Source organism: Lissotriton vulgaris, chromosome 3_1 (genome assembly GCF_964263255.1).
Source record: "Lissotriton vulgaris chromosome 3_1, aLisVul1.2, whole genome shotgun sequence".
Taxonomy (NCBI): domain Eukaryota; kingdom Metazoa; phylum Chordata; class Amphibia; order Caudata; family Salamandridae; genus Lissotriton; species Lissotriton vulgaris.
In genome coordinates, this window is record NC_141689.1 from 1,774,480,901 (window position 1) to 1,774,496,645 (window position 15,745).

General features: G+C 47.8%; 1 protein-coding gene across 15 annotated transcripts in view; it reads right to left on the bottom strand.

The window, feature by feature from the left end:
* BLTP1 (bridge-like lipid transfer protein family member 1) overlaps positions 1 to 15,745 on the bottom strand; it is a 1,831,302-nt gene that overhangs the window by 925,710 nt on the left and 889,847 nt on the right. For all 15 annotated transcript variants that reach the window (XM_086962202.1, XM_086962209.1, XM_086962198.1 and 12 more), the window contains one exon: positions 15,121 to 15,366. In XM_086962202.1, coding sequence (XP_086818328.1) covers positions 15,121 to 15,366 — 246 coding nt within the window. The remainder of the gene's footprint in view (positions 1 to 15,120; positions 15,367 to 15,745) is intronic.

Genomic DNA, 15,745 nt, shown 5'->3' on the forward strand with positions numbered 1-15,745 from the left:
TGGAAGATACAAATCTCAGTGATCTGACCCCTAAGTCCTGCCTCCTGTTAATGTGCGGATATTATTGAGAAGTGGCCCACCCTCCCTGGGATACTTGGGGACATTGTAGCGCTATCTAGGAGAGGAGAGGGCACCCGGACAACCACCAGATTAACAACTCTGGACGATCTCTCCCAGGCCCAAACAGGGGCTGGCACGCCCACACCCAGCCCAAAAACAAAGGCTCATACTAACCAAGTCTAAACAGGGCCCATTGTGCCCAGAGTTGTACTGAGAAGAGCCTACTGCCAAATAGGGTGACAGTCCCATGGAACCAGCTGACCCAAAAAGAATAGCCAACTAGCCTTGTGCTGACAGATACCCCTCCATCAAGAAGAAGCAAGAACAAAATGAGGAAACAACAAAAAATAGGCCAAAGTTACAAGGTCGATATTGCCAGCCACTTGGAACATACTCATTCCAGGGAATCATGCTAAAGAAAAGCCTCTCTACCCAATCTTTACTACCAAACAGAGGGTTAAACTAGGGGCAACATAACCTGGAGGGTCTCCATGTACAATCAGTTTGCTTCATTCCAGCCTCTTCCATGCCCCTCTAGAGGGCAACCTACTACAGGAGCAGGTGCAGGCCAAATTAGTTTCCCTGACCTATAAAACCCTTCTCAACAACATGCCGGACGGCCTAGTGAAACTGAAAACTGTGTGGGAGCCGAACCTAGGGGAGATGGACACGCTGGACTGAGAGACAGCATTGATGTATGCTAGGGAAGTGGCCATAAAATCCCGTTTACGACTCATTCAATCTCAACATTTTACACAGAGCCTATTATGACAGACACCGTTTACACCGGATTGGGCGGGCTGCCGACCCTAGTTGCCTAAGGTGTGGTCATGTCAAGGGTGACTTCTATCACACCATCTGGGAATGTGGGGTCCTCCAAAGTTATTAGGCTAGAATACTAAAGAGAACTTACTCAAAGTGGCCATACCGCTGGACCCTAAACCAATCTTATTGGGGATAATGACCGAGATAGACCTGACCCGACCTGATTTAATTTTCCTGGTGTTAGCATTAGTGGTGGCCAAAAGGGATGTGGCGCGGGAGTGGGAAGCCCCGAATTTACCGAGGATTGCGGACTAAAGGAAAGGTATGGACATATATATGGCGGCTGAAAGAGTTACTTATAAAGCGAGAGGCTGCCCGAAGAAGTTTCGTAGAGTATGAGGGAAATGGAGACGCTTCTATGGCCTGGATGGGGGACTTTGAAAGAGTATGGTGGGTTCCACAAGGTGCTTTACTGTACGCAGGAGGGACCCGGGGGCAGCAATTTCTTGAGATGAAAGACGGGATTTTCAATATAAATGCATTGCTCTGTTTAGTGGTTTGCGGGAGTAGATGAGAGGCGGGTGGAGGGAGGGTAGGAGGTGATGGCTATTCGGATGTGACATGCTTGTTATGTTTTTGTTTTCCTTTTTGTTTGAAAATAAAAATAAAAATACATTTTTAAAAAAGGAAGAAGGCACAATGGTGCAGAAAGACAGTAGGTCGGCAACGACAAGCACAGCAGATGGCGAGAGCACCACAGAAGGATGCACTCAGGGCAAGCCAGACTTCAGCCAAAGACAGGAAGCGAAAAGGCGAAGAAGGGTCCGGACACACTCCAGGGAGGAGTCCGCACACACAGCCCAAAAAGAAGTGGAACCAGACAGAGCCAAGACACCAGGCCACAGACAGCAGGCTAGACCAGGCGAACAGCGCAGTGACCCCAGAGAAGGACACCCCGGGGAGCAACTAAAGCCATTCCAAGCCCTCAGCAAGAGAATTGCATTCGCAGTATACCGTAACGCCATGGAGAACAGAGGCCCTAAGGCGACCACAGCTACCCAGCGCATGACAGAGCTATATAACAGCTACCACTGCCCCACATAGGGCATGTTACGTCCTAAGACATGGGAACCTCTTTGGAAAAACTTCCGCAACAGAGGGCAACAGGAAATACCAGCAGAAAAACCCTTAGGAAAGAGGCAAACCATTGGAGGACGGTTCTTGCGATGCCTACTCTCTTCGAGGGTGTTTAGGAGGATGTCGTGGCTGACAGTGTTGAACACGAATGACAGGTCCAGGAGGACTAGGAGGCATGTCTGTCCATCGTCCAGTGCTCTGTAGAGATCATCTATGATGGTAAGAATGGCAGTTTCTGTACTGCACCCTTTCCTGAAGCCTGACTAGAAGGTGGCATATAAGTTGTATTTTTAATGTGGGTGTTGAGTTGAGAGAGTGCACATTTTTCGATGGTTTTGGTGAGGAGAGGTGGGTTAGTTAGGAGTCTGTAGTTGTTCACTTAATTTGGGTAGGAGTCAGTTTTTTTTGATGAGTGAAGTTACTTGGCCGAGTTTAAGGGAAGCCAGAATGCAGCTGCTCGATAGGGAGGAATTGATGATTTTGGTCCATATAGAGGAGATAATGTGACTGAGCTTTTTTACAAGAGTCGCCGGGAGAGGGTCTGAGATGTGAGATGTATGCTTCATCTTCTTAAGTATTTTGAGGATTTCTTCTTCACAAACAAGAGTTGAATTCAGACCAGGGTGCATTGGTGTGCAGTTACAGGGGATTGGGGTTGGAGAGCTGTATTAGGGGAGGCTCTGTTGTTGGATGGGGGATAGGCAGTCTTGGACAGAGAGTCTATTGCGCAGGGTGCATCCTTGATACAAGGCAGAGGGGTGAGAGGCTCAAGAGAGAGTTCAATACTAGAAAAGCTTTCAGAAAAGAATGATGCGAATTCTTTACATTTGTTTGTCAAATTGTTATTTGCATGTTGAGGGAAAGATGATATTTGTTGCTTGATGATGCTGAATAGTTCTTTAGGCCTGTTCTTTGACAGGTCCAGTTGTTGTCTAAAAAAGGAGGATTTTTCCCTGAAGATATGTTTTTTAAATTTAAGGTGCTCGGCCCGGAAAATCGAGAGATTGCATTCCGATGGTAGTTGTCTCCAGGTTTTTTCCACTAAATGTAGTTGATGCCTTTCATTCTTGGGATTGCTGTTAAACCAGGATCTGGAAGGGATATTTCTTGACTTATTGAGTTTCAGGGGTGGGACTACTTCCATGAGTACTGTCATTTTTATGTTGTAGTGGTTGCTGAGGTCGTTGGCGGAGGAGAGGTCGGGTGGAGGCTGAATTTGGCAGTGGACTAGTATTTCTAACTCTTCAAGGAGATTTGGTGGCTGTTCCTCACCCTGCGCTTGGGACGTCTGGGTTTGCAGCAGGCCTCTGGATGGAAGGTATTGATTTGAAAAAGTATTAGATGAGGGTCCGTCCAGTCAGATGGAAGGATGGTGTGCAGCGATAGTGTGCCGTGCTTAGAGATCATTGCATCAAGGGTAGAGCCTTTGTTGTGAGTTTGATCCTTGCAGTGCTGGGTAAGATTGTTTGCTTCCAAGATATCAGGGTTTGAATGAGGGATCTTTTGCATTATACAGGTGCAGGTTACGTTCTCCTGATATAACTTCAGTGCTGTCTATTAGGGAGGCTAGCGAAATTAGGTCAGCTAGGTCTTCGATGAATCTTGGGTTAGAGCCTGGAGAGTGATAAATGAGATGAAAGGTAATGGGGGTGGGGCCTTTTACAGAAAGCTGCACTCCTAAGTATTCAAAGAAGAGGTAGTGTTTGTGTATAACAGCAATTCCACACCCCCACGACCCTGGCAATCACTGCAGATGACTGGGAAGCCCTGTGGGAGGAGGCCGTAGATATAAGGGGATGAGTGGCCTTTTAGTCATGTTTCAGTGAGAAAGCAGATGTTGATGTTGTATTGAAGGATAGTAACTGCTATCTCAGTGGCATGTCCGACTACTGATCGGCAGTTCAAGAGCAGGCACTGGGGTGAAGGTGGAGAATTTGACATAGGGTGACTGGGTTAGATGGTGGTTCAATGCGCGGGTGGTCTATGCGGGCAAGAGGCGTTCAGATATTTGGTTAGTTCTGAAAATAACTTTTTTTTTCTAAATCATTTTTCTTAAAGTTTTCTTTTTTTCCAATGGTCAACATGACCAACCAACAAAAATTTTTAACAGAAAACAAGAGGAGCTGTTCGGGAGGAAACTGTTGAGCCATGATTAGCTCCTGGTGTATGGCGAGATCTCCTGCAACGATCACATTATGGCACAAGAGATGGTCTGTGGGAAGTATTGACATACTGTCGGGTAATTTCTCTACTTTGTTTCACGAGATCTACTAACATTGCGGTACGAAGAGCAGTTATTGATGGAGGGACAGAAGCCCCGGGTGGTGGCGGAGGTTCTGGTCAACTCAGAAGAAGTTGAAGCTGAAGCTGTTGCAGTGGGCGAATAGGTGGTCACTGACAATGATCCTGCTTTGACCTCTCCCAACACCTATTGACGCCTTTCTTTCAACCTGCGCCAACCTTGTGGGTTGGATCACATTCAGGTGTTTCCTCATTCCTGTCATACTAAATGAGTACGGTTTGAGGTTGTCACAGGAAATCATCTTGTTGCAGGTTACCAATTTCGAATTCACCTTTTTCCCTCCAGGTGGCAATATCAAATCCCTAATTTTTTTTCTGGCCTCTCTCTCCTATCCCTCCTTTTGCATTGTCCGCTCCATCTCATGATTCAGGATGAAACACTTAAGAGTCTTCAACTGCCTTCCACACATTATAGATTCCACAAGATCACTAGGAATTACACTTGACACGAATCTCAACATGCAAGAACACATCAGCTCAGCCACCAGAGGAGAAAACTTTCAAATGAGCATTCTAAGAAAAATAAAATCCTTCCCCCCCTTCGACGCCCGTAAATCAGAGGTGAAAGCACTAGCTATCCCCAGATTAGTCTATGGGAGTGTTACCCTATGTGGTCTGCCGAGATCCAAGTTGGCTCCACTAATGGCATACCTGAACTCTGCTGCAAGGTTCATCACTGGATTGAAAAGTTACAGCCACATCAGTCCAGATCTGGAGGCACTAAACTGGCTACCTTATGAGGGTATGTAACTGTTACCACGGATTTTTTACAATGGATTCCATTACCACGGATTTTTTACAACGCAGGTCATTTTACCACGGATACCATTACAACGCAATACACTACAACGCAGATACTATTACAACGCAGACCATTACATCGTAAGTATAATTATAGGTAAGTTTATCTTATTATTATTATTATTATTATTATTATTAATTATTATTATTATTATTTTTATTTTTTATTATTATTATTATTTATAATTATTTATAATTATTATTTATTATTATTTTTAGGTTTTAGGGCTGGGTTTGGGTTTGGAAGTACAGGGGTATTTTTAGGTTTTAGGGCTGGGTTTGGGTTTTGGGGTACAGGGGTATTTTTAGGTTTTAGTGCTGGGTTTGGGTTTTGGGGTACAGGGGTATTTTTAGGTTTTAGGGCTGGGTTTGGGTTTTGGGGTACAGGGGTATTTTTAGGTTTTAGGGCTGGGTTTGGGTTTTGGGGTACAGGGGTATTTTTAGGTTTTAGGGCAGGGTTTGGGTTTTGGGGTACAGGGGTATTTTTAGGTTTTAGGGCTGGGTTTGGGTTTTGGGGTACAGGGGTATTTTTAGGTTTTAGGGCTGAGTTTGGGTTTTGGGGTACAGGGGTATTTTTAGGTTTTAGGGCTGGGTTTGGGTTTTGGGGTTCAGGGGTATTTTTAGGTTTTAGGGCTGGGTTTGGGTTTTGGGGTTCAGGGGTATTTTTAGGTTTTAGGGCTGGGTTTGGGTTTTGGGGTAGAGGGGTATTTTTAGGTTTTAGGGCTGGGTTTGGGTTTTGGGGTACAGGGGTATTTTTTGGTATTAGGGCTGAGTTTGGGTTTTGGGGTACAGGGGTATTTTTAGGTTTTAGGGCTGGGTTTGGGTTTTGGGGTACAGGGGTATTTTTAGGTTTAAGGGCTGGGTTTGGGTTTTGGGGTACAGGGGTATTTTTAATATATATTTACAAATTTAAAAATTAAAATTATTTGATTTTTTTTATTAATAAAATAATAAATAATTTAAATTTAAAATTCAAAAATAATTATTTACATTATATATTAATATTATATACTTACCTATAATTATACTTACGTTGTAATGGTCTGCGTTGTAATAGTATCTGCATTGTAGTGTATTGCGTTGTAATGGTATCCGTGGTAAAATGACCCGCGTTGTAAAAAATCTGTGGTAATGGTATGCGTGCTAAAAGTACGCGTGGTAACATCATACATCCCCTTATGAGGCAAGGATTCACATGAAAATTGCCTGCATGACCCACAAAGCCCTACACTTCAATACACCGAAGTACCTACATGACAAACTGTCCGGTGTTGGCAGATCAGCTAGAAGCACCAGCATCTTACCGTTGAAACCTCAAAAATTTCAAAAAAAGAAAACCTACAACCGAGCCTTCTCCTGAGTGGCCCCTAGAATCTGGAACTCCCTGCCCCCTGAAATCAGACTGATCCCTTCAATCACTGCATTCAAAAAAGAAGTCAAACTGCTTTTAATGAACAAATCTGAACCCACAAACTTTTTCTCTGGATACTGATCTGACGCTGTTCTTGAACCAGGGCTTTCACGCCGTCTAGGTACTGGTTTAAAACTCACTGTCCCACTCCTGATTTTCAACAGACATTGTCAGCGTTTATGTTTCTAGGTTATCTATTTTCTACTGATTGAACTATTTGTAAAGCGCCCGGATACCCTTCTATGGTCAAGTTTGCGCTATGTAAAACTTTATAAATAAAAATAAATACATCTCTTCTTCCTCCTTCTCAAGCAGGACAGGTTCTTGATGGTCAGGCATGGCAGCACTGTAAAATCTCAAAGACAAGAGTTTCCCACCGGGAAAGAGTACAACCTTCACCTTTGATCTCAACACAAATGCGGCAAAGAGGCTTACACTTCTTGTTTCCTACAAAGAACACAGTTCTAAGCCAAAGGATTGTGGTTTAAAAAAACAAAAATGTACTGCAGTAGTATCTCAATACTATTCCCGTACCAGTATAGTTCCAGTGTTTAAAAAACATAGGATGCCAGGTCCCTGATCATGCAGCCACAGTGACATGCACCACTCACTGCCCCTGCCAAAGACACTACCAATGCAACTACTATCGCACTCTTAGAAGTGTGAAATCAGACTATTATAGACCAAAAAGCTATAAGAATGGCTTGGGTGGATGTTATTAATCATTTTTAATGTACATTGAATTAATAAATAACTGCTGTTGTGCTCATCACCAGATAAGATAAAAATCGCCACCATGTGGGAGACTGTCATGTGGTGTTGACGACTAAGTACTGGTACCGAGTACCGGAAACCACTGGCTATAATTAAGCAATGTATAGTTCACAAACAGAACCTATAGTTTCCATAATAACACGTGTGAATAAAAAATATAAATAGCCATGAAACCCTAAATTTGTAATGTCAATATAATATAATTATATGGTGTAAATATAATTTTTAAAACGTTCAAAGCTTCAGCAAAAGCACTGTGTTACAAAAAAAATGTATATTTAATACCATAATAAAGAACATTATATGGGTAAAAACAACTTTAAAACAACATACAGTGAAAAAAACAACAGTTTAAGATTATTTATAGTTAGGAAAATGTAACTTATTATTTTATAGAAAAGCAACTTAAACTACACAAAAATTTGAAATTACTAGCCTATAGTTATAACTTCATAGTTATAATATAAAGTTATAATTTATGCCCGCCCTAAATTTACTATAACTCACGCACCTCTGTCCAGTCTGTTCAGCTCGGTACTCACACTACATTTACTATAACTCACGCCTTACACATGAACTGCTAATACCCTTTCATATAACCTCAGCTTTAGCACATTTAATCATAGAATTCATTAGTACAGTCATGCCATCTGAAATGACATCATTTAAGAGAAGAGTGTGCATGGTAGAGGGCCGAGTAATAGTTAATATAGGGAGGCTAGCCACTTGAAAGACTCTGTAGGGAGGTGCTCGTGATGCACAAGTTACTACTTGTGTAACGATATATCTATAAGAGACATTAGTTAGTGATAGAAACCTTACTTTAGAATATCCCCAGGCGTCAGACTGGATCCGGAAACTTTTGCGTAGCAATACCCCTGCGCGTCGGTAAGCGTCGTTCGCTGCTCCGCGTCCGTCGTCGGTGTAGTTAGCGCCGGAATGACGTCGCCGGAGTACTTAGACGCCGCCCTCGCGCGCTGACGTCAGTTCTTATACACAGCTTTTCCGCGCGAGATACGCAGATCCATGATAGAACCAACACTGATGCTATGAAACTAGGGCCCTGAAAGGGGATGACCTTAACTCTAGATATCGGTTCGCAGAACGGGGAGGATGGGTAGGTCGGTAAGGAATCTATCACTAACTAATGTCTCTTACAGAAGTTACAGAAGTAGTAACTTGTGCCTCTGAAAGAGACACGTTAGTGATAGATTCCTTACCTTAGAATAGATACCCCAGCAATACCAACCCCGGTGGTGGGTCTGCGAACCAATAATCACACCAGAAAGTCCTGGAGGACGGAACGGCCAAAGAAGCCATCCCTCCGGACTTGGCTGTCCAGGCAGTAGTGTCTTGCGAACGTGTGCAGCGAGGCCCACGTAGCTGCCTGACAAATGTCCTGCAAGGGGACTCCTCAGCCCAGGGCAGTAGTAGTCGCTGAGGCCCGAGTGGAGTGGGCCCTCAGCCCAACAGGAGGTTCCTTCTTAGCCAAGGAGTAACAGGCTTGGATGCACAACACGATCCACCGAGAGATGGTTCGCTTGTGCACCGTACGTCCTTTCTTAGCACCCACGTAACCAACAAAGAGTTGGTCATCCACCCGAAACTGGCGTGTGCGATCCAGATAGTAACAGAGCGCATGTTTTGGGTACAGACGATGGAGCCTCTCTTCCTCTTTTGAGGGATGCGGAGGCGGAAAGAAGGTGGGCAAGGTGATGGACTGCCCGATGTGAAAGGCTGTGACTACCTCGGGCAGGAAAGAGGGTTGTGTCCGCAACACAACCTTGTCCGGATGGACAGAAAGGAAAGGAGGTTTAGAGGAAAGAGCCTGGAGCTCACTCACTCTCCTGGCAGAGGTGATGGCAACCAGGAAAGCAGTCTTAAGTGTAAGAAGACGGAGAGGACAGTTATGAAGCGGCTCAAAGGGAGAGCACATCAAGTAAGTTAGAACCAGGTTCAAGTCCTACTGGGGCATCACGAAAGGAACAGGAGGGAACATACGAGTCATGCCCTTTAGGAATCTGCTTACAATGGGGGACTTGAACAAAGAAGGCTGATCAGGTAGCCTTAAGAAGGCTGAAAGGGCAGAAAGGTAGCCATTGATAGTGCCCAGAGCAGAGCCCTGCTGGGCAAGAGAAAGAAGGAAGAGGAGAACCTCAGAAAGAGGGTCATTGAGAGGATCCACAGCCTTTGCTGTGCACCATGCCACAAATCTGTTCCACCTGCAGGCGTATACCGACTTTGTGGAGGGATGCCTGGCTGCCAGAATGACATTACAGACTTCAGGAGACAAGTCAAATGGCCCCAACTGTTGCCGCTCAATCTCCAAGCATGGAGGTGGAGACTGGACAGTTTCGGGTGGAGGACCGTCCCCTGTTGCTGCGACAGAAGGTCCTCCTGAAGAGGCAGACAAACCGGGGGATCGACTGACATACTGAGTAGATCGGGATACCAGTATCTTTGCGCCCAGTCCAGAGCCACAAGGATGACTTGGGCCCGGTCGCGCTTGATTTTCTTCAGCACTCTGGGCAGAAGTGGTATAGGCGGAAAGGCGTACAATAGACCGCAACTCCACTCGTGACGAAAAACGTCTCCGAGCGAGTGTCGCCTTGGAAATTCCAACACGCAGAACTGATGACATTGCGCGTTCTCTTCGATGGGGAATAGATCTAACCAAGGCTCTCCCCACTGCAGAAAGAGGCCTTGCGCCACGTCCGAGTTCAGACGCCATTCGTGATCCATCATGCACCGACGGCTCAGTTTGTCCGCCCTGGCGTTCAGGGAACCTGGGTCACGCCCTGATGTTCCAGCCACTGCCAGAGGCGCAGAGCCTCCTGGCATAGGGTCCATGACTCCACCCCGCCCTGTTTGTTGGCGGTGGTGTTGTCCGTGAACACCTGCACTACACTCCCCGGACAGAGGGGAGGAATGCCTTCAGTGTAAGCCGGATCGCCCGCAGCTCCAGAAGGTTGATGTGGAGCTGGGTATCACGAAAGGAACAGGAGGGAACATATGAGTGATGCCCTTTAAGAATCTGTTTACAATGGGGGACTTGAACAAAGAAGGCTGATCAGGTAGCCTTAAGAAGGATGAAAGGGCAGAAAGGTATCCCTTGATAGTGCCCAGAGCAGAGCTCTGCTGGGCAAGAGAAAGAAGGAAGAGGAGAACCTCAGAAAGAGGGGCATTGAGTGGATCCACAGCCTTTGCTGTGCACCATGCCACAAATCTGTTCCACCTGCAGGCGTATCCCGACTATGTGTAGGGACGCCTGGCTGCCAGAATGACATTACAGACTTCAGGAGGCAAGTCAAATGGCCTCAACTGTCGCCGCTCAATCTCCAAGCATGGCAGTGGAGACTGGACAGGTTCGGTGGAGGACTGTCCCCGGCTGCTGCGAAGAACGTCCTCCTGAAGAGGCAGACGAATCGGGGAATTGACTGACATACTGAGTAGCTCGGGATACCAGTACCTTCGTGCCCAGTCCGGAGCCACAAGGATGACTTGGGCCTAGTCACGCTTGATTTTCTTCAGCACTCTGGGCAGAACTGGTATAGGCGGAAAGGCGTACAACAGACCGCAACTCCATTCGCAATGAAAAGCGTCCCCGAGCGAGTGCCGCCTTGAAAATTCCAACGCGCAGAACTGATGACATTGCGCGTTCTCTTCGGTGGCAAATAGATCTAACCAAGGCTTTCCCCACTGCAGAAAGATGCCTTGCGCCACGTCAGAGTTCAGACGACATTCCTGATCCATCATGCACCTTCGGCTGAGCTCGTCCGCCCAGGCGTTCAGAGAACCTGCCCAGGTGTTGAACCACCAGGGTCACGCCCTGATGTGCCAGCCACTGCCAGAGGCACAGAGCCTCCTGGCAGAGGGTCCACAACCCCAACCCGCCCTGTTTGTTGCAGTACCACATGGCGGTGGTGTTGTCCGTGAACACCTGCACTACACTCCCCGGACAGAGGGGAGGAATGCCTTCAGTGTAAGCCGGATCGCCCGCAGCTCCAGAAGGTTGATGTGGAGCTGGGACTCCGCCGGAGACCTGAGGCCTCTGATCACCGCCTCTCCCATGTGGCCCCCGCAGCCCTGGAGAGACGCGTCCGTCACAACTACGTGCTCCGGTTGGGGAAGGGAGAGGGATCTGCCGCTGACCAATCGCAGTCCGTGAGCCGCCACTGCATCTGTCTCGCAGTGCCCTCCGAGATCATGACATGGTCCGACAGGTTGCCCAGATGCTGGGCCCACTGAAACTTCAGGTCCCACTGCAGAGTTCGCATCCGCCACCTGGTGTGATGCACCAGAAGGATGCAGGAGGCCATCAGCCCCAGAAGCAGCAGTGTCAACCTGACCGAGACCCGGGATAGAGGCTGAAAGATTGGAATCAGAGCCGGAATATCCCGGACCCGCTGTTCGGGAGGATAAACCCGAAACTGCGCGAGTCGAGGACCGCTCTGATGAAGAAGAGCTTCTGAGAGGGGTACAGGTGTGACTTTGGCACATTGATGGAAAACCCCAGTTGGTGCAGGAGGTCCGCCCGTTGTCTGGAGGTGGCTGACGACTGTCTGGGGCGAGCCCGCCTTCAACAACCAGTCATCGAGGTAGGGGAAGACTGAAACCCCTAACCTGCGCAGATGAGCTGCGACCACCGCCATCACTTTCGTGAACACCCGTGGGGCGCTGGTAAGGCCGAAGGGGAGCACGGTAAACTGAAAGTGCTCGTGGCCTAACTTGAACCGCAGGTAGCGCCGGTGGGCCGGCAGGACGGGGATGTAGAAATAAGCGTCCTGCAAGTCCAACGCTACCATCCGGTCTCCTGGGTCCAGGGCAGCTAAGACCTGAGCCAATGTCCGCATTTTGAACTTCTCCTTCCGGAGGAAGCCGTTGACGTTCCGTAGGTCCAAGATATGGCGCAGGCCCCCTTTACCCTTCTTGGGTACCAGAAAGTAGTGGGAGTAACAACCACACCCTACTTCTGGCCCAGGAACGTGCTCGATGGCCCCCTTGGCCAAGAGGGCCGTAACTTTCTCTTGCAGAAGTTGCAAATGATCCCCCGACACGCGGTGGTATTGCGGTGGCATGGCTGGAGGGGTCATCTCGAAGGGGAGGGAGTAGCCCCTTCGGACGATTTGCAGCACCCACATGTCCGACGTGACAGTGCACCAGTGGAAGTGGTGATGGCGAACCCTGCCCCACAGGCGTCACATGGGCCTGAAAGCACGGACTAGGAGGGTTTTGAGGCAGATGCTGCAGGTGAAGGTGTGGACTGGCCTCGCCGTTGTCCCCGACCGCCGACACGGCGGTTTCCACGGCCGCCACCGCGCTGTGTATTAGTCTGATGTGTGTGGCTGGCAGCATGAATGGGCGCCCCTTCCTTGGCCACGAAAGGAGCGAAAGGCACCCGTTTGCTGGCGTCGGGCCGAGAGGCCCAAGCACTTGGCCGTAGCCCTTGAGTCCTTAAAACGCTCAAGCGCATGGTCTGCTTTGTCGCCAAAGAAGCAAAGGCCATCAAACGGCATGTCCAGAAGGGTGGCCTGGACATCAGCCGAAAAATTGGCAGTCCTCAACCAGGCGTGGCGTCGAACTGCCACCGTCGTTGCCATCGCTCAGCCCAGACCGGATGGAATAGCTTGCCGCATCTCGACACTCAGCAAGGGCTTGGGCGAGTTTAGTCCGGGCCTCCTCCGGACATTGTGGCAGCACGTCCGCGACCGTGTCCCACAGAGTGTGGGTGTAGCGGCCCAAGAGGCATGCGGTATTGACTGACCGCAGTCCCAAACTCAGGGACGAGAACACCTTCTTTCCTAATTGTTCGTACCTCTTTTATTCCCGATCTGTAAGAGACGTCGGGAATGCGGTCTGGGAAGTAGAGGCCTGGATGACCAGGCTCTCGGGGGTGGGGTGGGTGGACAAGAAGCAAGGGTCGCCCAGAGCCGGGAGGTACTGTCTGGCCACGTTCCTATCTACAGGCTGACCTGTAGCAGGCTTGGACCAAGTGCCCAAAGGAACGTCACACAAGGCCTCATTAAACGGCAGCAGAGGCTCAGCCGAGCTTGCCAGCGCCTGGGCCGGGGCCGGGGCCGCAGCACCCAGCGTCATCGGAGCCGAAGCACCCGACCCGCTAGGCCCCCCCAGCCGGGACCGCTGGGCCCGAAGGCGCCACGGAGCCCGGCGGAGGAGGGAGAGACCTCATGGCCATGAGGTACCGCTCGACCTCCTCTGGCGTCGCATCGTGCCCAGGGACCGGAAGCTGTGGGGCAGGTTGCGACGCCCGCGACTCCGTCGGAGCCGCGTGGGTGGTGTCACCCGAACCCCCGGTCGCGTTGCGCGAGCGTCGGGGTGGATCGGAAGAGCGATGACGCCTTTCCGACCTCTCATGCCTCTTACCAGAGGATCTTGATCCCGAAGACCGATGTCGACTCTCGGAGCTACGAGGGCTCCGACCCTGCGACCGGTCCCTCGACCTCCTGTGGGACCGGGACCTTGAACGGCACGGCCAGACTGCCGGAGCTCAAGTCGCTTGCGGGACCGCTCCTGCCTAGCCTTAGACGTCAGGGCCCGGCAGTCGGAGCAGGTTCGGCCGTCGTGGTCGAGGACTAGACACTGAAGGCACCGGCGATGGGGGTCGGTAACCAACATCATTCGGCTGCACTTGGAGCAGGGTTGAACCCGGGCATCCCTACCGGCACCGTAGAAGTCGAACGACTCGAGAGAAAACAGATCAAAAGATCAAAAAAGTTTAGTCAAAAAGTGACTAAGGGGTAGAGCTTCTCCGGATCTGCGCTAGCTGGCGCGGAAAAAAGAACTGACGTCAGCGCACGAGGGCGGCGTCTAAGTACTCGGGCGACATCATTCCGGCGCTGACGCCGACAACGGACACGGAGCCGAGGACGACGCCTACCGACGCGCAGGGGTATTGCTACGCAAAAGTTTCCGGATCCAGTCTGACGCCTGGGTATATTCTAAGGTAAGGAATCTATCACTAACGTGTCTCATTCAGTTATAGTAATTTTAGGATGGGGTGTAAATTATAACTAAGTTATAACTATGCAAGTATATCTATAACATAGTAATTTCTAATGTTTGTGTAGCTTAAGTTGTTTTTGTACAGAATATGTAAATGCAGTTTTCCTAACTATAACTAATTCTAATTTGTTGTGTTTTTCATTAAATACACACACACAAAAAATTGCTTTTTTATTTGGTTTTTATTGGGTGATATCTTTGCAACATTTGAGACTATACCACAATGTACCCACAAAGTCTTACACCCACTTAATTCCTGCCCATGTGAAAATTAAATCACCTTTTTTAACCTTACACTCCAGAACAACATTTTTAGGATGGCCTAATCTAGCAGTAGAGTCTTAAGCATGCAGACTTTAACCTTAGTGACAATAGAAATAATCTTAAATACTTTTGCAAACTAGAATTTCCAAGAACTATTCCTACAACTTTGGGAAATGTTCAGACAGTTTTACAAAATTATATAAGGAAACAAAATAACAAACCATTTGTGACTAAAGCATACATTGTTTCCTGTAAAGCTATCGAGTTTTATTTTCACACACAAATATTATGTTATCATAAACATGTCTTGATCTCAGACATTTGGAGTGTGGCCATTATATACTTTTTTAAACAAGAAAATACAGTTATCTACAATGGGGGTTGAAACACATTCTTCACAACTTACTCCTAGAGTTAACTATGAAATGATCTGGTGTAGAAACTAATAACCATAACAAAATCTTGTTGTGTGTTGGTAGTGATGAAATTTGAAAACAGGTACTAAAAACAGCTCTAGTTTTACCATTTAGCAAGCCATTACAATCCAGTAGTTTTAAAATGCCTTTACAAGAATACCTTCCTACCTTTCATTTTCTCTTTAAGTGTAAAGCTTCCATGGATTTTCTTCAGCTCAGACTCCATGGTAAGGCCTCCTATGTCTGCTTCAAGGTGAGTGCGATTGACCATACCAATTCCGAAGATAATCAGAGTGACATGCTGGGGCTCAGAAGTAATTAGGCTCCGTTTTCGCTGAGGCTTGTTCAGGCTACCATTATCTTGCTCATTCTCAAAGGCAACCTTACAAGGATGTTCAGTAGGGCTCCGCCCACCTACATGTGTAAAACAATAGAATAAATGACATTAACAAGTTAAGAAACTAATGTCTCTTCCATTAACCACCCATACCAACAGTCAAGTAAAAACAACACTGGTGCCTGGGTAAGGCTCCTTGGTGCTTGTGAGGGAACAATGAAAAAATGAACAACAAATTGGCTGGGATCTAAGAGGAGAAACAGTACACAGGAGCCATGAAGATGGAGATCAAACTTGAAGTCATCAGGTAGCCCAAGGCTGTGAAGGGAAACACGTTTAGAATTGAAAAACATGTTTGAAATATTAAGGATGCTTTTGCTACTGTTGAATTGAGCTATTTAATTTCCATCTTACACTACTTTACTAAGGCTCAGCTTTTTCTAAATACGCAAGAGT